The sequence below is a fragment of the Nipponia nippon genome, unplaced genomic scaffold (assembly GCF_047370975.1).
Source record: "Nipponia nippon isolate SJK-2023a ecotype South Korea unplaced genomic scaffold, ASM4737097v1 scaffold_2, whole genome shotgun sequence".
In the NCBI taxonomy this organism is placed as follows: domain Eukaryota; kingdom Metazoa; phylum Chordata; class Aves; order Pelecaniformes; family Threskiornithidae; genus Nipponia; species Nipponia nippon.
In genome coordinates, this window is record NW_028262336.1 from 116951723 (window position 1) to 116977773 (window position 26051).

General features: G+C 37.5%; 1 protein-coding gene across 2 annotated transcripts in view; it reads right to left on the reverse strand.

Moving 5' to 3' along the window:
- ARHGAP42 (Rho GTPase activating protein 42) overlaps positions 1–26051 on the reverse strand; it is a 172739-nt gene that overhangs the window by 75863 nt on the left and 70825 nt on the right. For both annotated transcript variants that reach the window (XM_087756791.1, XM_087756790.1), the window contains exon 4: positions 6819–6890. In XM_087756791.1, coding sequence (XP_087612917.1) covers positions 6819–6890 — 72 coding nt within the window. The remainder of the gene's footprint in view (positions 1–6818; positions 6891–26051) is intronic.

The window sequence follows — 26051 nt, forward strand, 5'->3', positions numbered from 1 at the left end:
TAATGGATTGAACCGACAGATTTAATCACTGTGTCCGTAATCTTTTAGTAATCGGATTTGAGTTTTTGCTCTTGTTTTTTAAAGGGATACACTAGAAGTGAAACAAGCTTTTAGGATTGTTCTCTTTCTTTTCTGTTAACTTCCTAAGTTTCTCAACTTTGAACGAAACAGTTACTGAAGTAAACTGCAATGAGAAAATCATTTTGCTGCATTTGCAGAATGACAAGAGCTGTCCCAAGTAGATGAGTCACTTCAAAAATCCTCTGGGTCCAGGTGCTCAGCCAATGATATCTCCCAGCTTAACGGTTTGGCTTTCCGCAGAAGAAAATAAGACTGCCTGAAAAGATGAAGTATGTGCACACTGGGCTCTTTTTGAAACTTCCCAAATATTTCACATACAGAAGCATAAAAGAAGCGGTGGCTAGTCATACCGTAGCATTACAATTATTTTACGATTTTAAAAAATAATTTTTATAGAGATTACCAAATTGATGCAGGTCTTTCACAGCTTCCTATTTCCATAAATTTATTTTAATAGCTATATTTTAAAGTGAAAATACATTTGATTTATTTTTAAAATAATTTTTATACTATACATTTTCCTTAAATGCAAATTACAAAGGAAAAAGTAGACAGCTGCAGCAGATAAAGCAACAATCCAGCTACTCCGAATTTTAAGATCTGGGTCGATTCACAGAAGACTCTATATACAGACACTGAAATCCAGAGGGAAACAGCAAAAATCAAGATGAAATAACAAACATTTTTAACAATATTTAATCTGAAGAAGTTTTCAAATTTTCAGCTTTTCTTACAACTGTCACAAACAAAATTTACCATTATAAAACCAATATTTTTTTAAGCTTAGCCTCCTAATTTCTCAGTTAAACTAGCATTGACAGATGCAAGAACTCAGATATCAGATTAGACGACATATTTGGAATTATTTCTCAGATAAAAATGATCTAGGACCAACACCTTGGAATTAAATGTATTAATAAATGCAATTTACAACTGTAAAAACAGTTGGCAAACTTAATCCAAAACTCGAGCATTTATGTAAGTAAAAGCAAATCTAAAGAAAATTTGTACTTCTCTATCTACCAGAGATAGATCCCTAAAGCCTATAATACCTAAAGAGATTGCCACTTGAGCTTTTTATCGGTACAGCAGATTTTTTGGTTTGCAGCTGTGTCACGACCACTGAGTAGCCTCAGTTCCTCCTGCTCAGTCATTTCATCTTACACTTTCTTCCCAATCCTCCAGTCCTCCTCCTCTATCTTGGCAATACCCCCAACCTACAGCAACCCCAACCTGTGTCAGCAAGACTGGATTTTTTCTACCTGGTCATTACTGAAAATAAAACAACAGACTGATCTCAAATTGCCCCTTGGGATCTTCTAATTAGTAACTTCTCTCTAACCAGACAATCTCTCCCACAAACAAAGCTCATTGCTCTTTCCCCATTAGCCAGTTCCTTAGGCAGATCAGGTTTCCTATACTAACCCCCATCTAAACCAAATTATAACAGTTGGACTCAATGATCTTAAGGGTCTTTTCCAACCTTAATGATTCTATGATTCTATGTAGAGTGCTCTAAAGGCCTTGCTGAAATAGAAATAGGTTTGATCCGCTGCATTTCCTTGCCTACAGAATAAGTTATCTTATCAAAAAAGATATCAGGTAACTCTGGTAGTAACCATTTTTGGGAAACTGTGTTGCATTTTAACTCAAAACATTTGGCCATCAATTATCCTGGCCTGGACTCCATTTCTGCTTCCTTCCTCTGGCCCCCTCCCCTCTATGGTTCAGACTGGCATTAAGATATCCCAAAACTAGTGGACACAAGTACCAAACCTTGAGTAACACATGCTGCTTATAATGAAACACCTTCCACCGTACCTACTAGAGCAAGGTCATTCATTTTTCTCAATTAACGGACAACAAGTGCTATAATTTGATTAGATACCAAGGAAACCAGTTCATAAAACGGGCATTCTGGCATTTCTAACTGATCTTACATACCTACCTAAAAATCTGCTTTGACAGCTTTCTGATAGACTTTAAAAACTGGTGTGGGGGGGTGTTGTTTGTTTTATGCTCCTCAACTTCTGGACAATCCAAATAAAACCCAGAGAGAGCGTGCCAGCTCCTGCACGCCTACATCATGGGGGTATAGATGTGCACGTCGATGCAGGAAAATTAATCCCAGCAGTGAACATGGATTTGTTTCCCAAGTAGAAAGGAATTCACAGCTTCAAATGAATGAATGAAAGTAGATAATAATAATAAAAAATAATCCTCCTGGCCAAAATAAATAATTTTATGAAACAAACAGATGGAATTGTACGGAGGAAAGAAAACTCGCCTTTTAAGTCTTAAAAACAAAATTGCTTCTGTTGTCTTTGATCTGATTTAAGTTGTACTAAAGGTCAACAAACATTGGAACAAATATTGCTAAATACTGTACTCAATGGATAAAAAGAAACATGAAAGTTTGGCCTTATTGTACATAACACATCACACAATGATCTCACCAAAGTTACCAGCTGGGGACTTGCAAACCACATTTACCAAATAAGGCAAAATGCTTCGTGCCTGAAATCCTTTCCCAGTTACCTCACCTGGCTTTTGCTCGCGTTTCTACAATAATTGCAGAGGTCATTTTTTTTAAACTCAGATGGAGTAAATCAACAGGCTATCCAATGCAAAGCTGGGTTTGTGTAGTCTCTGGAGAGAACTCAGCTTTATTTAAACTGAGTGTGTACAGAAAAGGAAGAACTGAAATATGTGCAATAAAAACAGAAGAGCGAGTAGTATAAATCGAGAAGAGTAAGTGATGTAGATCTACGTATTGCTGGTTTGATTACAAACACTAATGTTTTATGGGGAACGTTTCTCAAATTTGTTGGGTACCTTCAGGTTTTTGAAGTGCATGTGAAGAGTTGGTCTTAAATGTTATTCTCGTAACGTTCCAAAAACACTTGAACTTTGCACTCTGGATTTATGCTGTCCTTGTATTTGAAATACAGCTTTGTAATGTCAACAGGATATATTTTATCCTCCATATTCTCTTTGATTTCTGTCATCATATTTCTTGCCTAAACTTGATATAATTTTGAAGAAAGAATAAAATATTCTCTATACTAAACACAACAATAGGGTAGTCCTACATAGTTCATCATGGTAGTAAAGATCTTGCTAAGTTACTTATTATGAAAATAAAATGGTGATTGTCATAGTGAAAACTGTTATTAATTTATAACACTTTCTCTTTTTTTTCTGCATGTGTGTGGCAGGGCAGTGGGGGGGATTGCTTGTTTTTATCTCCAGCTGAATTTTATCTGGTGTTTTAGAAAAGAAAGAAAAAAGCCCAGTAAGCACTTTTAAGCGCTCACTCTCATCATCTTCCCCTCACCAAAATCTGAGAGTAGTACCTAATATCATTTCCTATTATGTATATTGGTAACACAGCTATCTAATAATTTTTTTTTCCTCCAAAAATTTGGAAACGCAGATTAACAGAGTACTAAAACTAATAATTTCAAAGTCCAACTAGAAGAGAGAGAATCCAACACTCACCACTGCTTATAAAACACACTCTCACAGCGTAAGGCTGATCACAAAGACCAGATGCTTGCATCTCCAGCTACTGCTGAAATTGTCAATGCAACAGGCATATACATTTAACCTTGTGCTTCTATACCTCATCTCTTAAAATGCTGGTCCATAAGATGTTACGATGCAAATTAATTGTAAATTCACAGCTTTAGAAATATATGATATGACATAATTAGAAAAAATGTAAAAAGGGAGTCTCCATCTTCTTTTTATAAGAAGTCACATGGTGAGGACAAGGGGTAACGGGTACCGGTTACTCCCAGGGAGATAACAATTGGACACAAGAGCGAAATTTTTCACAATGAGAACAGTCAACAATTGGAATAATCTCTCCAGGGAAGTGGTTGACTCCGCTACTCTAAACACGTTTAAGACTCAGCTGGACATGGTGCTGGACCATCTCGTCTAGATTGTGCTAGAAAGGTTGGACCAGATGATCCTTGAGGTCCCTTCCCACCTGGTATTCTGTGGATCTATGATTGAATTATCAGGTATCCTGTGGAATCTGCACCATCTCAGTCGCTCTTCGGAGAGGAACGCATACACAGAAATGTTTTGGGTTTTGGGGGGATGAGAAGTATGACAGAGAAACAGCAGCGAGTTTGGGTTTGATATGAATACAATCCTACACACTGTTGTAAGTTAACACTAGTGGAAAAAACAGCTCCAACCTGATATTTCAGAGCAAAAAGTAACAGCTGATACATGGTCCATACAGCTGACATGTTCAGAGAAGACCTCAAATAAAAAGTGACATTCTCAGTGCCCTGTGAAACTTGCAGCTGAAATACAAGCAACAAGAAAGCACCTACGTTTTTTCGTTGTCTGTCAGTTCAGATCACCCCTGAGGAGTTCAAAGAGCCAAATCTCTGTGCAAACCTTCATTAACTGCAGATAAGTAACTAGCAAGTTCAATTCATCCCATATTTATAAGAGTTCATAAATGCTCAAGGGTTTAGCCCAGTGAACAGAAGTGGAGGTAAGCAATCTGACCGTGTTCTCTACTTTACTAACAATGAGTTTCAGAAAGCCCAAATTTCTACTCTATTTCATACTGTTCTCATTATTCCTAGGATCACATGTTGCTATTTTGTCATTACTAGAAAAACAGTATTAAATGTAATTAATCTCTCACTTCTTTGTGTTGATTCCATTTAGTTAAAGGCCAACTGTAATTGCTTCCGCTGATAAAAATCAATTCAGAGGTGAATGTTTGTATTGCAAACTGGGTCTTGCAGGCGGTCTGAATCTCTCGTTTTTGAGCTTGACAGTTGAAATCCATGAGCAGTGCAAGAAAAGACAAGTTTATTTGACATTTTATGAAACAATGAGCTGGGAGAGCTCTCTATATGGTATCAATGTGTCAAGCCAGTATCCTGGACTGCCCCAAACACACATAGCGCTGCATAATAAAGTGCATTAGACACTGGAATAAGAGTTAGTCGAGCCAGGCTCTCTCCTGAACTCATTCAGTACACTGTTGTGTGGCCACAGACAAGTCAAAACGATCACTGTTTCCACAAATTATGTAACATGGGCAAATGCCCATATTTTATCTGGAAGGGACATGGAAAAGAAACCAGCTGTTGTGATATACCGAACAGAGAGGACTCAACCTGTCCTGTAGTGACCTGCCTTTAATGTTAAATACTTGCTGATTCAAAAAACAAAGGAGTCATCTTCAGTTAGATCATTAAATATGTGTTGACATCTACAGAGTGATATATTCAAAGGAGACATGAGTGTCTCTCTGCAGAGAGCCCTGTGAACCGCCTGTGGATTGTCTCTCTGAGGTACCACGACAGTCCATAGTATGGCACGTTAGGCTTTCAAACAGGGTTCTCTGCAGAGAAGAATGACATCCCTTAAACTACAGAATATGAAAGGAAATGTTAACACAAAGAACTGAACCATGCAACTAAAACCTACTGAAAACTAAAAATAATTTTGTGCTGGGATTAAATTCTGATTTGTGCAGCACAGTAAATAAACTCCCAGCCCTGCATCTCACAGCAGCACAGGGGTGGGACAAGAGAAGAATGCAGCTGTACACAAAAACGTATCAAGAAAGAGGGTAAAGAACATCCTTTTCAGAGAAATCTGACCTCAAGTTCACAGTAAAAATTCTTCTCAAACATTTACTTGGTTCCTGTGCAGAAGCAGTCTCATCTGTTTGCTACACATTCACAATAGCGGTACAAAAAGTATAACCCTTCGGTCTCTCTTTCCAATAGCTCTGTTCTTCTTCTGAGGTTGTTTGAGTACAGCACAAGCGCAACCTCAGCTACAACATCAAAGAGAGATTTTTTCCGTACCCATTTAACCTTACAAATGGAAAATTTCCCAGAAAATTTTATGCGTGCTAATACAAGATGCAAAATGCTTCAGACCTAGCATATTTATGTAGACAGACAGAACTGTTATTAACCATACCTCTAACTGACTACCTCAGCTTTTATACATTTCTCTCAGATTGCGATCAAAGCAGTCACTGATAACCACTTAAGACTCCAGGATCAGACTGAAAATATCTCTTCTAGACTAACAGTTCATTCCAACATCTTTTTCCCCAATATATCTGATTTCCTGGGCTGACTACTGAATCCTAGTATAGACAACCTGCACCGTGTCTCTAACACAGATGTAACACTTAACGCCAGACAACTGGCTTAAATCACCAACTGGAGCACTTCCACCATGGGAAAATCTCTGGGCAATATGAAGATGAATACTCTGGCAATATGAATCACTGCACTGCATCAGCTGTGTAAAGTGGAGAGGGAAAGCAGAGACGGAAAAAGAGTATGCCTAAAGCACGCCGACTCTTTTGGTCTTCATACTGCAGGCACTTCAGGGCCACCGAACCCATAGCAGCTGTTTGAACCCTCTGTGCGGTTCTGGGTTAACCCAAGATGCAACATAACATAAATGCAGACATCAGAAGATGAAGAGAACTCCAGATGGTAAGAATGTACAATAGTAGCAAGAGCCGTACCCTATGCGTATAATCAGTCTTTAAACTCCATTTCCAAATCACCTCCTTCTCTGAAGCAAAGAATTCAGCATAATTTACTAAGACATTAAAGAAGATGGCATCAAGTATGTTTGAATACAAATGCCTGTTTTCAGTTCAGCCTTCAAACCACACTGATAAACTCACATAAACGTGAAAAAGAACTGTTTCCACAGCCACTTACTTTTGCTGCTCCTATTTGCTCTTTGCGAAACTTCTCCAGTGGTGCTATTAGCACATCATTAGCATTCTGGATCTGCAAAATTAAACATAAAGCATATCTTTTTAATACAGAGTATTTGCAGAAAATCGAGTCATTGTAACTCTGCCAATGTGCAAGACTGAAAAATTCATGTCCATAATGTTCTGGTAAGAGCATATGGGTAGGAGTCAAATAATTATGTTTTCTTTACATAAAACATACAACACACATGTTAACTGGTCCATTATGGAACATTTCCATGAATAACTAAAGCAATTGTCATGAGTCATGTAGTAAGTTTATCTGCAATATAAACCCTGCAAGGGTTTTCTGGTATTTTACTTCCATTTCTTGCATCTTACCTAAAACCAGAGTAGAAAACAAAAACTTCCAGGAACATGTTTTAGCAGAACAGAGAAGACAAACATAGTAGTACTGACAGCACTGCCTAAAAAAGCCTGTGTTTACAGAATCTGAATCTTTGACAGCTGAATCTTTTTGGCTATGTCTTTGGGTTATATACCTAGTTATACTGAACAGATGAGAGTAAGGCAGAGAACGTAGAACTTTTTCTAGAAAGAAAAGTGAACAATTTATTGTTCTAGAAAGTGAACAATTTATCTAGATTGGATTCCTTCACTTTTTTAGTTTTTAAACTAATTTAAGATGTCCTGCAGCTATTTTTATCACTTTAACCTAAACCAGGGTTCCTAATGAATCACAGTTTTCCCCTCATGGCCTCTGTTTATTTAGTGTAAATCCAGTCCTGGGTACCCCTCTCTGAAGACCATTCCCAGCAGCGACCACCCGACATGGTCCCTAGTCGTTTTGGCTGGAAACACACATGCAGCAGAATGTAAATGCCAGCCATGCCACCGTGCCACTCACTAAAAGAAGGCAGCATGACTTCACCATATGCCTTTGAGGGGCAGGCAGAATAACCAACTGAACTGATTTTACTGCAGAAAAATCAGAAGAAACTGAAAACTGCCAACACATCAGAAATAAAGCATAATAAAACACATTACAATATTCTATTATACTAACTACAGGCAAAATTTTAGGTTTTCTGCGTGAATAGCTTTTTTTCTCCTCACCAGTCTAGTCTCTACCATACTCACTGCATTCCACATTTGGGCTTTGGCAGGTTTGGAGGTCTGGGCAAAGCTAACATATACCTAAGCCAAATGTGAATGAATACAGCTCTTGTGACTCTTCCATAACAATAATTGATGTTACATTGTCAGTTGAGCACAAAAAATTCCCAAAAGGCTGTAATAATAAACATATAGAATAAACCCATTGAAACACAAACACATTTTCTTTCCTCCCAAACCTAACATTACAATTCGAAAGACCACAGAATCGCCATGTATCTCTCAGAAGGGCAGAGTTTCAGGAAAAGTCAAGACTCTCTCTGCCATCCTAATGTAAAAAAGTCCAAGGCAGCAAAGGCAACACCGGGCATGCTCAATGATGCAGTGATCAAAATGGGCCACATTTAAAGATAAAAATCAGGCACTGAGGATGAGGAGGAGTGTTTTCACTGCATTCAACATACTCCATCAGTTTGACTGGAACAGACTACAACGCTATGTTATTCTCCAAGTGGACATTTCCCCCAAATATATAGACTTTTAGGCAACATCTAGCAATCTGAGACTCAACACTTTCTACAAGGCAAAGTGCATGCACTTAAAAGATAATAATCTCTATCCCAAGGATCACTAAGCAAGGCAGATCGAAATTAACAGGGGCACAAAACTGTTAAATGACTTGCCCACAATCAGGCAGAACTGCAGTGCATACATCTGGAACCAGCAGTTGGAAGTTTTGATAGCTTACAGAGCATTTACATGGCTTTTGGCACATACAGAAATCACGAAGGCTTGCTGAAGTCACTGGTACAGAAGCGTGGATGAATCTTTTCTTTCTTTTTCATGTACAAAGGTAAGTTTTTTCTCTGCCTTTTAGAGTCATTGCTATATACAGCAACAATATATTAAATACCTCACACTTCAATTAAGAGAGACATGCATATTATTGAAGTAGTTACTACTGATATCAGCAATCGCTGCTAATCCTGTTCCTAGTCATTGCCAGTCAAACTGACTCCATGTGGAGCTGAATATGGCTCTTCCCTTCGCTCAGCGCTATCGTGTTTAGGCAGCCTCCACATCACACCAGGAGACTTCACTTCATATATTGCCCTCTTGACAGCCGTAAAATGACTGAAACACAACCACTACCAGTCTCACTCAACACTGCTGCAAAGCAAACGAAATATCCTGCTTCAAACGCTGTGGAAGAACATATTCAAAGGAAGCATATGGCACTGAGAAGAGTCATCTGGGAAGTAAGAGGCTTTGCCAGACTAAAGCATAATGTTATTCACTCCCACAGTTATATACACAACGAGGAATGGACAGTGGGTATCGTAAGGCTAGTTAAAAGATGTCATGCACTTCATCTAGACAGGGTCTGTGCCTCTGAATAGATCTGCTGAGCTACATCAACAGAACATGCTGCAAGGTCATCCCCGGGCTGAAAGCTTCTACTGACAAGAGCCCTGATGTGGCAATTTACCTCCCAGCAAAATTAGGAGCTAGGCAAGTAATGGGCTTTGGCTTTGGGGAGGGAGTACACACCAGCAAAGTACCAGAGAGAATCCCAGCAGATGCATTTCAACAGCTGGTATTACAAGATGCAGAATGCTCCACTGTGAAAAGACTCCTGCCGATTTCCACCAGGTTGTGCCTAGCTTTTGGAAATTGAAAATTATAGAGAAAGAAGAATTTTTGCCTTAGGCATGCATTTATTAATTTCCTTTCATTGCCAATTCCTATCACTCCAATTACTTTACATTACAGTTTCCTTGTTAAGGGTTACAAGTTGGCATACAGCCCCTCCCTCCTCCCCAAATTAGGAATCTAATCCTTCCACAACCATTTCTATAGAAATCTGATTGCTTTAGATAATCTGAAATTTTCACTGTGTGGTCCTAACAGAGTAACTTTCTTCCTGCCAAGACAATAATCCCTCTCCTACTCAGTTATTCTGCTAGGTTTAAATCACAGACGCTTGGAACAGGCAAACAATGTCAAAGACTGTAATGGTTTCTGTAAACAGCAACTTCTGAAATCCATGTTGTGTTTAAAATACAGATCTTATCCTTAAAAACTTATTCAGATTAGTCACACCTTTAGAGAATTTGTACTTTCTTAATCCAATAGCTATTGAATGCTACACAGTTCCAGCTCCCAGCATAGCTAATATGTGGCAGGCAATCAAATAATGTGATCATTTCTCTTGTTTGGCAAAATCACTAGTCTTCCTCCAGAAAAAGAACGGGGCGGGGGGGGGGGGGGGGGGAGAATCACACAGTTTTAACTTAGTGTCAGTTCATCAGTCTTTTTTAATTAGGATGCTAGACAAGTATTAGGCAGACATAATAGGAAAATATTACTTTGACAACTGAGAGAGCTATATTAGACCTAGTAAAAAAGAAACAGATTTTTCTAAACCACAGAACATAATCATCTTTTTAACTTTGGTATGTATAACTCTCTCTATTTAGCATTATTGATAAAAACACCATTAAAATAAGTACCACCAAAATCACACAGAATTTGTAAAAAGTACTTCATAAAGAAACCTTTAAAACATTGTAAATACCTTTTCTAAGCCAGCTTTGACAACTTATGAGGTCATTCTCTGTTTGCATAACTGCAACATTTCAATATGGTCTGACAGCCTTCGAGCCAATGTGGTGATGCACCTTAATTTGTCTTTTCTGATTCGTGATCTTCCACCTTTCCAACCCACCCTCCTTCCTTCCAGAAGTTAGCTGTGAAATTGAATTAATGTACCAATAATGAGATTAAACTGTGGTTTTCACACACCACAGAGAAACTCCACATCTATATCTGGAGATATTTTTGACTAGTAATTTTTTAAACTTTTCTTTTTTACTAGAAGTTTCAATCATCAGTAGAATGAAGAAAAAGAATCAACATAACTAACATATCCTTATGAGAATCATAATTATTACACTATGTTTGAAAGGGAAGAATAAAATTTTTATAAGCATAACTGAATTTCTAGATTTTCTTAAATTTAAGTCAATGTTAATTTTTTGAATGAGTTTTCTAATTAGTTTTCTAGCCCTGAATTTAGGAGAGTGTATGATATGTAGACTGCACATGCATCATTCTTCTTCGTCTTCTTTTACTTAGGTAGGAACAGTGGATATAAACAGAAATTTAACTAAAACATTCATTCAGCTGCTTATTCGTTAGTAAATATTAACAATACAGACACAGAAATTTTAAGCCCTGAAGCATTGTACAAGCTTTGAGCTTCACCTGGCAATCTACAATGTTGAACTGCAGTAACAAGAACAGTTAATACTTTTTGAGCTTTATATTTTTATTTGTGGGGCTAAGGACTGGGTAGGCCACAGAGAGAATTAAGTTAACAGGATTCCCAGCTGACAGAAGACAGCAACAATATCAAGTGAGGCACTTTTGCAGTGGCAGAATTGGGAATTAAATCGAGCTCATCTGAATTACAGTAAAATGCTGTAACTACGAAAAACTTTTGTTTTATATATTGTATCTGGGAAAGACATTTTTTGCTCCAAATCTGCTATGAGTATTTTTCACTGCAACACAGAATTATCACACTTGCATATGGGAACTAAAACTCATTTCCCTGAAGTACTGAATGATTCACGAATTCTGAATGCTGACAAACACTAATTTGCTTCATGTTGGTATAAGACTTCTAGAAAATACTAATTAAATTCATTCAAAGTAGGCAACAAATCTCATAGCTAATATATTCATAGTAATGCATTTCTAATGTAGAAACATATTTCTCTGCTAGACAAAAAGAAATAATTTAATTTGAAATCCTTCCCCCAATTCCTAACAATTCCTAACATCTGATCTGTCAGAAAAAACACTGCTTTCAGTCTGTGGCCTGTTATCAACAGCTCCTAATCAATTCAACTTCAAATACAAGAGCAGAGACCAAATACAGACAACCAGGCATTTAACTTAGTTATGTATCAGGTTTACATGCTACAAAGAATACAAACATGTCAGGATAAAACAATAGTCATGTATTTAAGTCCTCAGTTTCTATTTTAAAAGTTAAAAAGTATAAATATTACGTAAAGTTAATAACATGAATTTCAGTGCCTGTAACTATGTGACCTTAGTAGGGCAAATATTTTTACAGCTTTGTACGGAAAACTCTGCACAGACAAATCACATACTTAGAAAACAAAAAAATTAATATATTTGAAGTTTATCTTAATCCCTCTCACATTTACAAAAAGAGATGACATCAAACAATATCCAAGCTTGTGTCAATTTTCTAAAAATATCCCTACCAATGCCAGTTATTTCAAGCAGAGCTGAAATTCAGATGATGTTAAAGCAGGTTCAGAAGATTACAAAGTTTTAACTACAGACTAGTAATAACACAGGTTGGACACTTCCACATACAGTGTGTAATGCAATATTCAGCTTCTTAGCAAAAACCTAGTGCTGTATCATGTGGTCTTAATACATTGCCACAAGGGGATGCTTACAAATCACATGCCAATCAAGACTGGGAGTAGTTATATATGGCCGAATAAATTATTTTTCTCTAAGTTTTTTCAAGTGAATGTTATTTTTTAATTTTCTATATCGCATCGCTTATGTTTAAAAATAAATTACTATAGTGTCACACCTGAAAAGACTTTCTTGAAATAGTCAAAAAATGACACAGGAGGATATGCACAAAGGCTGCCTTTAGCACAGAAAGGCCAGTCTCCTTACGAAACATGAAACATTAGAGGAAGAAACACTCCTCTGAAGAACAATATAGAGGAGGAACCTAACTTCAGATGTTAGGTCTCCTCAAGGAGTTTTTCTTTTCTACTGATTACAGAGCAAGCAGAGGAAAAATCAGACACCCCTGGATAAAGTTGGTCTTTGTGAATATTCCTGCCTCAGATTCTACCATCAACTTTTTAAACTTAAACATCTTTATTCTAAAAAGCATACATTGATATGAGGTGTATATATACAGAGGGGAAAAAAAAAATGGTATTGTTGTGGTTTAAACCCAGCCAGCAACTAAGCCAGCACTTGCTCTCTCGCCCTCAGTGGGATGGGGGAGAGAATTGGAAGGGTAAAAGCAAGAAAACTCGTCGGTTGAGATAAAGACAGTTCAATAGGTAAAGCAAAAGCCATGCATGCAAGTAAGCAAAACAAGGAATTCATTCACTACTTCCCATCGGGAGGCAGGTGTTCAGCCATCTCCAAGGAAGCAGGGCTCCATCACGCGTAACGGTTACTTGGGAAGACAAACGCCATCACTTCAAATGTCCCCCCCCTCCTTCTTCTTCCCCCAGCTTTATATGCTGAGCATGACATCATATGGCATGGAATAGCCCTTTGGCCAGTTGGGGTCAGCTGTCCCAGCTGTGTCCCCTCCCAACTTCTGGTGCACCCCCAGCCTCCTCGCTGGTGGGGTGAGAAGCAGAAAAGGCCTGGACTCTGTGTGAGCACTGCTCAGCAGTAATGAAAACATCCCTCTGTTATCAACACTGTTTTAATCACAAATCCAAAACGTAGCCCCATACTAGCTACTGTGAAGAAAATTGACTCTATCCCAGCCAAAAGTAGCACAGGTACATATACATGATATTTTAAACTTCACATTGCAATCATAATTTCAGTTTTTGTGTACCTTGACTTTGCAATTACCTGGTAAATAAAGGCTTCCTGATACATTTTTCCCTCAGAACATCTAATTATGGGTGAGTGGATAAACTAGATTTGAAAGCTTTATCTTTCCAAGTATTTGCCATCAGATTCTGTCCTGGCTTTTTTCACTTTCAGAAATACAGATTTTTGGAGAGATGAAGTAAGATAGGGAGTTTGTTGGAAGCATCCATATTTCAGAGACAAATGTCCTACAGAAAGAATGGTCTGTCTTTTTATCTCTGTGTCCTCTAATGACGCCATAGTACTTTAATGCTTGGATATCAACTCCCGTTCTGCTCCCATCAATGCCTCTTTCTATTTCCAGGCAATGAAAAATTGACAAAGTTAGAGACAAGTACAGATGCTGTATCCACTTCTGTATGAACCAGGAGGAGATCCTGAACTTTCCCTTCATCTGGGAAGTGATATCCTTTAAGGTTCATCTGAAAAGAAACCGGTGGCATACCCAGTTTTTTGAGAGATGCTGAGACAGAGGCAAGCGCTACTAGAAAGCACACAACCTCATTTATGGAGAACTAAATTTCATCTTGAAAAGCAGATCGTTGGTGAGACCTTAAGACCTGAGACAGTTTAGGATACTTTTGATGGAATTTTGACAATCCCATATCCTGACCAAATCCAGATTCTCCTGCAAAGCTCAAATCTTTCTGGCACAGAAAAACTGAAGGTTGGGACTGCAGGAGAGAGTGATCCTAACAACATCAGAGCTCTCCACTTCCATAGTCAGTTTTGCCCTAACTCCACCCATGCAGGACTCCTTTGCTGCAGGCACTGGCTCGCCACTCCTGCTCTCAGCCACCCTTCGTTCTTCCCCTCCACCCACGCAGCTTTCCTCCTTCAGGACCCTGTGAATTCCATGCAAGCAGGAGACCTCCAACTTTGCAGTTTATTTCCCCAATATATTCAAATCCCACAGCAATTAGCCGAGCATTCAATCTGACCTGCTGCCCTTCCTGTGACTTGATGCTTAACCATGGTGACACTGCAGGAATTTAAAAGGAAAGAGACAAAAAAGAAAATTCCAAGAGGCGCGTGCTGTTGAACCAAACACTGAAGGAGAAGCGAAAATAAAGATTTAAAAGCTATTTTTTTAAATCAGATGTTCAGTTCTGTTAAACCCTTCAGTTCAAGCAAGCTATTGCAGAAATTTATATTATTGTGCATATTGCAAGACAACGCATCTTTCACACACATCAAGGTAATGATACTGCTCTTTAATACAAAGAAACACCACACATTTTCATAGGTTTTTTTCACTTCTTTTTGTGAAAACCACTATTCTCCTCTTCCCTTCACAAAATTAATAGACTACAACGTGGTGTTAATTTTAACTCTGCTTTCTCCTCCACCAGTCTCCAGTACAGGTAAGCTACAGGGCAAATTAGGTAGAGAGTATCACACCAACTGTAACTGAGACTAGTACTAACAGGAAAAAATGACATTCCCAAGTTGAGAAGGAAAAGAAACATTTCATCATTCTTGAAAGTGTGATGAGCACCAGGACTGTACTTGTACCATTTTGTGTGCTAATGGAACAAAGTAAAGCTAAGGACCTCGCTGAGGGAAGCCAAGTCAAGGATTAGTCCCAGGACTACACTTGAAGGGGAAGAAGAAATAAAAAATAAAGAAAATAAAGAAAATAAATAAATAAAATCAAAGAACAAACAGTCCCACTCATGCTAAGAAGATTGCTAAGCATAGTATAAAAATAAGCAAACCTTGCAGAGAGTACTGTGGCTATCTTTGTGGCCACTAACCAGATGCGACCTGTCTCATAAGCTGGGGAGAGTATCAAATACCAGGAGGTCCTCTCAGGATCTCTCCCCCATTTGGTAGTTTCCTTTGTTCGTCCCAAGTATCAGGCAGGGAAGAAAATGTGACAATTTGCAACGAACACATTTTGTGAGCTCATTGGCAGGAATGAGTGAGTACATGTCTTTTTAGAAATACTCCATCATACTATCTTCTTTTTTTCTATTTTTAAACTATCCACTACCCTATTAAGTACAGCATGTAATAAAGAAGAACTAAGTTTAAAATATTTTCATTACATCAGTACATGAATCATTAATAAAGTGTTTATATAAACCACATTTCATTCATTTTACACCCAACAGCCTCAAAGTTGAGGCATATGCTTTCTGAGCTGTTTCTACATGCTCCTGAACGAGGTGAAGGTGACCTCTGCTTTCTCAAATGAGGGTACAACACACCAAGTACCTACCAAATACAGCCCAACCACTCTCAAGCATCTTACCTTTTTTGTGGTATCTCCATCTCTATGGCAAACTCCAATATTTATGGTACTTCAGCACTCAAAGATCCCAAGGTCAAGTACAACCCTCCATAAAAACAGTAACTTGATTCTCTTGGAAAGACAGGAGGCACCAGTATCCTCCATGTGTGCAACGACTGTGGAGTAGAAGCTCCTTTCTTCTTCCCAGAAGGCAAGCCTTGTGAATGATCCTGAAACCCTGGACCTTTGAGACCACTCTGTACTAACACTGGTTAACTTTCTTTGGGGCCAAGTAACAACAAAGAAATATGAACTCTAAGGACTAGCATTAAGAGAATAAAGAAAGAAAAAAAAGTATTTATGAGTTCAAATAACAGCTCCCCCACAAAATCTGGGAACTTTAAGTGTTTCCTGATGAATCAGCCCATGCACAGCCAACAGCAAGATCTGACAGAGGACATTACCATCTCAGTAATGATACCAGTACGAAGAGTCTCAAGAACTTACCAGGCAACTAACTCAGTCACTCAACATTAGAGATCCACATTCTCTGCACTTGATACAGCCACATAGGCTTCCCTTCCCAATCAATGGGGAGAAATAAGCACACGATTCCTGGAATCCATTCGGACACCTTTCAGACAAGATTCATCACATGATGAAATTGCCAGGTTCTCTGCAATCAAACTTGAGTTTGCTATTCTGCTTCCACAAAGATAATTCTGAGTAGATGTGTAAAGCCTAAATACAACATTATTTAGACATTTCCAGAAGAAAGCAAATGAATGTCTGGGCCACCGGGCCTGAAGTCTGTTCTAACTCAGGCATATTGCAAGTCCATTTAAAGTTTTATGTGATAACCCAAAGAAATCTGGGACAGGGCAGAAAAGTTGCTTCTCATTCAGCAGAAAGCAGCTAGATTCAACAGAAACAGCATAAACATTATAGACATTACAGGATTCACTAAAGGTTACTGTCAAGTTAACAGCTGAACTACAAATGGAGTCATAATCCCAAAATGATGAAGAATAAATTACCAAAGTACTACAACCAATGAAACAGTGTAACAAATTACTTGCTTCAGAATTTAAAAGAAAAAAAATAGTCAAATACATTTTAACTCTAAAGTGGGGCTTAATAGGGAACACACAAGTTAAAATTTATTATATTAGGTAATGCAGAATATGGCTTATTCTTAGGCACAAAATGAAAAATATTTTTATACGTCTTGATTTCCTTTAATTAACTTCTAGCACAGTTATTACAGTTATCACCAACTGATATATGCGTGCAGTGCTGAAACAGGTACACTCAAAACTGCTCGTCTGATCTAGGCTTTCTGTCATTAATGAGCATTAAGACACCAGATTCACCAGCTGACTCTGGAAGATGGCAGCTAGCTGGTGCCTGACAGAGACGGGGCTCATCCAGGGAGCTCACTGAACTGAGTACGGAAACCAACAGAAAAAAACAGATCTTCAGAAATCAGAAGCTCCCACCATCTGACCTTATTCACTTAACGCTGCTCCAGAAACATCTGAACATCATTATGTTACCTAATGGCAAGGTCTTACAGAAGTACAGGACAAGTTCCCAACCAAACAAATACTGAACAGAACTATACAGGAAGTAACAGGTCATATGACTTCAAGCATCTTATGATTATTTTTCTTAATGAGTTGTTCAACTCTTCATGAACCGCAACCATAACAGACAATACTTAATCACTGAAAGACTGAACTTTGATTTTAGACATTGCTCAGTGAATGACAAGACACACAGGGAATGAAAAAAAGGCTCTTAGGTGAGAATAATTGTACCATGAAGCTACGTCAGCAAGTTTCACATGCATCTCAACAGTTCTTGTTTTGCATAATAACGCAGATTATTTCTGGCTGAACTTATCATTGCAGGCAAAAGAGAATAAAGTTAGCCACAAAATTTCCATATATTAAAAGTTTTTAAAGATGGAAAAATGGTGTTTGGCATATCTAGATAAGTATATTATCTACACGTTCATTTAATACTTCTTTTTAATGTTATTTCCCTTTAACTATCTTGTTCGCTCAATGCATTCATTGCCTGTGATGTCTCCGGAGGGAAAAGCTAAATATTCATTCCATCTGTTTTAAATTCCACATTTGAGAATTTGCAGTAAGCTTAAAATGTCTTTGTTGCCTTATAAATATTTAAAGAGAAAATATCATTATATTTAAACTCCCAGAATTGTTGTTATTTTACAGTAGTTAAGTTTTAATGTTTGTATGCTAATCTGTTTTGGTCAGAAACACAAGATTCTTGGGCACTGTCAGATCACTAATACTTGAAGCACAACTTTAAACAGCACCAAGAAGAACCTACTCAATTTCCACTGTTTGTATGTGGAATAGAAATTATGTTTATTATAATGACCTTCTACTAAATGGTCTGGTTTGACAAATCAAATTTACTGTTAAAGACATTTTAATAGCTGATGCGCAAACTGTCCTGCTGAGTTGAGAAAGTGCAGCAGATATATGTTATCAATCACTCCAACGAGCAGTAAAGTCAGAGGCTACAAACCTGCCACATACCCAGTGAAAAAACTGCTTCTGATAACACCTACTGGCAATGAGATGTCTGAAACATTTTATGGACAGCCTTAAAAATTATTTACAACATATAATACAATGCCATCTGCGTACAGAAAACAGATTTGTTCTCGGAGGAATATTACATGCCTTTCAAGCATTGTGAACTGCTGAAGTGGAATTGCTACAAACATCTTTATGTTAATTCTATTTTACATCTTCAAGATGCACAAAACAAAGCCTTAAGAAAATGGATTACTGAAAACAGTCATGTTCCATACATATGCACATGTATATGTATAAATGCATATACGTATAATGAAGTCAGATATTTTCTTATTTTCTCATAATTCTTTATTTTACTGCAAATCTCAAAAGACTGCTAGATTTAGTTTTCTTTTCACGTAAGTGAATGAAGAGACAGGCTAAATACCCCAAATTTTTCACCCAAATAAGGTCAATCCGTACCTTTTCCTGGTACCACCATATTTAATAATATTTTATAAACTCAGATTACAATAGGAAAACTATGTGATGCTAACATTTAAAAATGTCTTTAAGATCTTACTACAGACTTTTAAAATATACATACTCCTTTATACAATTATTATACCAAAAATTTACACTTAAACCATCTTTTAAAACAAGAGATTACATACCAAAATATATACTTTTAGCTATTACCATCTACAAATAGAAATGAATATAGCCTTCAAGAAAGACAACACAATACATTTTACAAGATAAACAAGGAAATGGAGAAATGAAAAACAGCAGCTGATAAGAATTCTAAGAAAAAAAATGAGATTGTGCTAGTAAGACATAATGGTCTCAAGAAACTGAATGCCAGATGTTGGTGTCAAGACAAAAAAAATCCAGTTGAATTATTAAAGGGCATAGCTAGTTTTATAACTATTAATACACACACCCTAGTTACATGTGTTAAACTGAAGGAAATCAGATCTTAGACTTGAAAGTGTTTGCAGAGTGAGCACATAGCTTCTTCTCCCACTCACAGCACACAAACTGGCAAAGGAGTCCTGTGTTTGTTGAAACACTAGATACTCCCCAGAAGAAACATCTGTGTACAAAAGGGGCCCAAATAAATTCAGAGAAGTTGTGCTTTATAATGTAGTTGAAGTGGTAGGGGAAAAAATTCCAAAATTAATATCATATGAACACAATTAATTTTAAAATTTAACTTCTTCCCTACATCTTCATTTATTTTGCCCCTTCCCCCTTGGTAGCCTGAATAAAATAAAAAAAAAAAAATAGCACAGCTCTTCTCATGTGTCAAGTCTTTATTCCAAATGTCAAACACTATCCCAAGTATTACAAGTACTGAATAAAGATGTAAACACTGGCATGTTGTTAATTAGGCTTCATGGGGAAATTAGGATGCAAAGAACAGTATCAAGGGAATTGCGCAGACATGGGTTTTAACAATGCTGTTACTGCCCTCCCACAGTAACTTTTAACAAAATTGACTTCATTCCTCTCACAGTATGCCTTGCCAAGAAACGGATTTGAATAAAGGGCCCTCATTAGCAATAAAAGTCTGGAGGGTGGAAGTGCTGCTTGAACTTTGCATTGCTGAAGTACATGCAAGGAAAAGCACTTTGCTGAATTACTAACAGTGTCTGCGCAAGCTAGTCCCAGCCTGCCGGTCCTACTGTGTCAGCTGCTCATCCCGGGTTCTTAAACAGGAACAGAAGAATCAACTTGTAGTATCCATGCACTGATATGAAAGCTTAGGATACCAGCCTTCTCTACAATTGTGGAGCTCCCAGTAGCTATTCAGACCTTCTCAACTCCTACCTAGGCTCTGTAATGTGCTCTGGGAGATGTCATGCAAAGGCTGATAGAATTATGCAATGAGTATTAGCTCTCAAACCCTTTTTACTCGCTCCCTGTTACCTTCAGAGAAAAATCTAAGGTGTTGGTGATTCTTGAGTGTAGTGGTTACAGGCAGGAAAGTATCTAAGAGTTATTCAGGGTTGCTCAGAAATCTCCCTGCTGGTATTCAGAGGACTACTACCTTAGTGACAGCGTAAAATATGCTGAAAACGAAGCATGTCATATCTACTTCAAGCAACTTATGGATCAACAGAACTGTAAACTAAGTTCCTGTAACACTACCTTTATTAAGCCATCTTTAATTCAGGTTCTCAGGCCACAGCTGTACATATAAAATAGGGCACCTAGATCCATTTTAGGAAGTTTTCATTATAGCGCAGTTCTAAGAACTGAGTTTTAAACAAACAGGACAATCTACAAACCTGTCTCCATGAGTCAGTAATCTTTAACCGCTAGAGAGCTCATACAGCGTGGACTACCCTTCTTCTAACTAACATAGCTACTGTTGTGCACTAAAGGCAAAAAGCAGAACTCAAGATTCCCCACATTAAACAATAATACTGAACCTAGGACACGTGAATTCATTATGAAAACACCAAATGTGCCTGGGGAGTGCCTAGAGAGGGACTCACCATCTCTCCTTCAGCTCATCTACAAAGAGTTAACGTCAGGAATCTGAAGGGCAAGATATTTAAATCTGTCTCTGATTAATGGGGAGGAGGGACTCCGATACTGTTACATGTAATTCACAGAAGGAAGAGACCACTTGAAAACAGTTCTTGGCCAACACGAAGGTAAAATACATTCATGGTCAGACTCCTAAGATGTGTTGATCCACTAGAAAAGTCTCACATGAACATCTTTAAGAAAATTCCTCTTCTAGGTACTGATAATAAAAGTCTTACGAAGCATTGGAGTGTCTCATCTTCAGTGTGCTCAGAAATCAAAGGGCATGAACTGGTTCTCCTTCACTTAATTCCTTGATTTGGGGTTTTAAATAGACTGACTTACTATAACAGAAAGTTAACCATTACCAAACGCATTTTCCTGAACAGGCAGCAAAGGACTCTGCAGCGCCAGGCATGCTTACACCCAGCGACTTCACCGAAAGAGCAGGAGCAGTGAGCGGACACTGCAAAGAACCCTGTTGCTTCTGAATACCGGAACACCACATGCATTGATCATTGTAAAGTAAATTCAAATGCAGAAAGCACTGTATGTTGAAGTTTTCCCTGCCCCCAGTATTTTTCATTTATGTGAAAAATATGCACACCTAAACCCTACAGGAGTTTTAAAGAGATTAACAGAAGCTAATGGCCAATAAGTTAAAAAAGAAAGGGGAAAAACCCAACTGACTTATGCCTTGCAATTGCTTGTAAAAGCCCACTAGAGGATAATATACTGGGACAAGTTTGTTGCACACATCTGGGGCTCCATTTTTGTATCTTCTGTGCTTTCATTCATCTCTTCAGGATATGCTAGTGATTTTTTTTTCCTTAAAAATCATTTCACATAACAAAGACCACGCATGCCACCTACTCCTTCACTGCACAAGGACGTGCTTCAAAGACCTTCTGATTTGCCTGTGTCCTATATTCCTGTTTTTCCTTCAGTGGGCAAGAGCTCAGTGGCATTTTTGTCACTACTGTCACTTATAACATGAGCTGGAAACTCTATATCTCCCTTCTGCCCCCCCCCAGTCTCTCCCATCTCTTAGGTCTTGCTGCTCAGTTGTGTCAGCAGAATTTTCTTCTACATAGATGGGACCATTTTATAAAGTGTTAAAGAATACATTTAACTTCTCATCTGTGAAGAATTACAAAGATGACTGAAGCCGGTAGGTTTCATAACTAAAAGAGCTACACCATTTTCCTCCTACTGGTGTTCTGTTTATCACCAAAATTACCAGTTTCTGTCAACAAATTGTGTTGTTCAAAAGTAGCTACCCTGTATCCAGCGTTGAATGACAGAAGACAACTTGAGCACAGCACTTTGGACACTTTTAACTAGAGAAATCCTTTGCTCCGTGTATTCCATCTACACTATGTAAGTACTATTTATATCACCTGAAGAAAAAGAACTACCTGGTGTTAAAGAAAAAAACCAACACAAAACCCAAACAAAAAAACCCCAGTTTGCTTTTTTCTCTTTTTTCTTTAGCAAACCCCTGAAAATGTTTAGAAGACAGACATAAATCAGCAATGGATATGGTCATGGTACTAGCTAATCATCCGGTAAGAGACGCCATTTCTTTTTATGGCTTACTCCATGGATTGTAACTCAGCAAAAACTGTAAAAGATAAAGTAATCGCAAGCACAACCACAATGAAGGAAAAACAGTTCAGTTGTGTACTTACAAGTTTGGGTATTTATCTTTTTATCACTACCATCAATGCAAACAGTGTATGTCTCTTGACTATGCTGAGAGTTCAAATCATAATGAAAGCAAAAGAGAACTCAAGAATGTCATTTCAGATAGCCAGCAGAAGAAAACTTTTCTGGTTTTTCCTCCCTGTATGGCTTTCCAAACAAATGAAAAAAAATCCTCAGCTTGAATGTTTACATTACATATTATCACGGGGGAAACGGCTACATAAACACAGGAAACAGCATAATTGGAGCACAGAACTAATTAAGAAAAAATAGATCCAGAATTCAAGTATACCTATGCTTCACGACATTATTCATGGTAAATTATTCTATTGAGTACTTCGATAAACGTACATATTTTACAATGTTACAAGTGTCTTTCACTTCTTAAACATTTATCACAAGTATTTTTTTCCCATGAAGACAAAGTAAACACAACAAAACCAAACCTTCTTGTACTGGGGGGATTCTTCAGTTTAAGAATTGAAGGAATCTCTGTTTTGGTGGAGAGTTTTTGTGGCTTTTTTCTTTTTACTTTTTTTTTTAAATTCAACGCATTAACAGTTACAGAAATTATCTGATTAAGATAAATCTTCGCAAATAAACAACAAGATTTACTTTACAAAGTCCCTATTTTAAACCTTCCCAGATACTTTCACTCTGGCTGTTAGACCTACTTAAAAGTCACCCCAAATCAGTTCCGTATGTTTATTACTTTGTCTCTTTGCTTTTCCAAATCCTGATCTGCAAATTTTGCGGCCAGGCCTGTTTCCCTCACTGTGCAGATGTCAACAAAATTTCTCCAGAGTGGAGTGAATGCACCCCGAAGAGGCCTCCTTGTGAGGTCCGTTACGATGTAAAGGGAAAGTTGGAAATCAATAAAAGAATAAATAAACACTTAACTAATCAAAGTAAGAACTTTCTGACTTACTATGAAAAGTAAAAACAGTGTTTTTTAATTAGCACACATTATCCCTTAAGGGATGTTGAGCTGTCAGACTCACCACAGCATTTATTTTAAAAAGCTTTATTTGTCAGAATTCCTGAAACTGACTTTAAATATGCTTTTCTCAAAAAAAGAGAAAGACATAGTGCGGTTGCCTTCTTCCTAGACAGAAGCTGGAGACATTAAAGGCAGACAGACAAGCTGTTCTTCAGCGACAGACTTCTAAAAGAGATCAAGAGCTTGAGTGCCCAAATGTTATCAGCAACTTCTTCTGAGTCCAAAATAAGAATAAACACCCCAAAATTTTAACTAAAACAAACAAACAAAAAACCCTAAATGAAAGTTTAACAGCGAGGGATAAAAATATGTTGGCAGAAATGTTTACTAGAGCTAGGATTTTATTTTAAATTTTCCAAATTGCCAGAAATAGTTATATTTTACTTAGTGGTTCCTTTCATTTATTTTCTTTAAAGAAAGAAAGAAACAAAAACTGGCCAGCTACAGAACTCTCCATAGAAATTCAGGTTCCTAAATACTACAATCAATCTGATTAGAGCCTCACACAAAATGGTCTTGGGAAAATGTCACGGCTAATGAAGTTTCTCTTAAATTCAACTGGAAAAGCAGATATTCATTAGGGGTTGACCAACTGTTTCCCTTTTTCCCCGTAATCCCTACCTTGAAGAAGAGAGAGTGGAAGTCTTCTTGAGAAATACATGGTATTCTTAGCCCATTAACATGACGGCATCTTTGAAGTAAGTTATTAAACAATACTTAACGACAACCTGATTAACCATGGTTCAGGCTAAGAAGGATGCCTGGTCACTGAGTGATACAAAATACTTACTCTGTTTCGACATTACATTTTCCAACACTTGGCTCAGTCTCAGTTTGTGCCTTAGACACTTCTATTTTCCTTGGCAAAGTATTCCACAATGTAGCTCATCCTGATGAAGTTTTCCTGACATTCAGCCTAAATTCTCTCCCAATTTCTTCCTGTCAGATGATTGCTTCTTCTTAGCTAGATGATGTAAGCAGCATACACACTTCCCACACAAAGAAACAAAAGTTCTGCTAGTAACGTATAAACAGAAAAGTTAAAATTCCCTCTTTTCAGGAACTCGTGCAGAAAAAAATGCAAAGACAACCACCTGAAAACAACTGTATCAGATCCTGAGCTCACTGTTTCATCAGCTCATTGCTTTTACACTCAACAGGTTCTGAAAATGCCTAATAATAGCATGAGGATAAATACACAAACGCAGAAGCAGATAAAATTACACATATATTATCTATACATATACTTAGGTATCTACAATCTTTTGAACAACTATTCAAACTCTGTCAATGTTTACAGTAGTGTTTAACCTAGAACAATAAATACATTGCATTTTTTTATATATGTATAAAAAAAATCTTGGCTTGTTATGAATCTATGAGTCAAAATTTGGAAAGACGTTTTTTGCTTTTAAACTGCTACCAACATTAAAGTATTAATATATTTCTGGTACTGTGATTTGTTTGGCTTATCAGAACACTGAAAAGGCTTGTGAAAGATGTACGAACTACTTACATACAACTTTACAAAAATACTTTTGACATACTACTAATAGCTTGTATAAATTCCTGTCAGCATGTAATGCACAGCCATTTGTCATGACGGTGCTTTGAATATAAATGTTATCAACTATCAAAACTTCATTACTAGTATATGTAGACCCAGCAAACCTATTTAATAATTATGGTAAGGAAAACAGTATTATATTTTAGGTGCTACTAACCCCACCAGTTTTATAAGCTGATTTAGAAATTGGACTTTCCAAATTACAGTAGATATTGCAATTACATTATCGCAGCTTTGAAGAGACACCATATTCCCAGGACTGATGGTCTCGTAACAGCTTTTGCCATTTTTAGGATACTGTGCTAGACTAATCTTTACTGAAATTTCTTCTACCAGCTTGGTTGCAAATGTAACTTTTTCTAGCATGTTAAAGACAATAACAACTGTACTCTTTAATTATTAAAAAAAATAATCTGGAAACTCTGTTCCTTTTCATGATAATCATTATCATAACAAGTAGTATTCTTGGTTTGTCATTTTGGGAACAGGCACCTTGGAAACAGGCACTTTGGAAACAAATATCTGATTGCAGGCCCATGAAATTCATTTCACACTAGCAGGTCTCCCTTAATGGAAGTCTCACCAGGATCACACAGAAAGTTACTACTAGTACTGCTTAAAACACAAAATGAGTGCACCTGAATATATATTTGTTAAACATATGCCAATCCACAGACAATCCAGAGCTCAGACATTAGAATCGACTTCTATCTTTAGAAATGGTTTCAATAAATATCCAAAGTGCTTTATATGAAATCTGTGCTGGTTACAAGATTGATTCCCAAACATGGTGAGGTAACAAGCTTTAGAACGTGACAAAGAAAGGC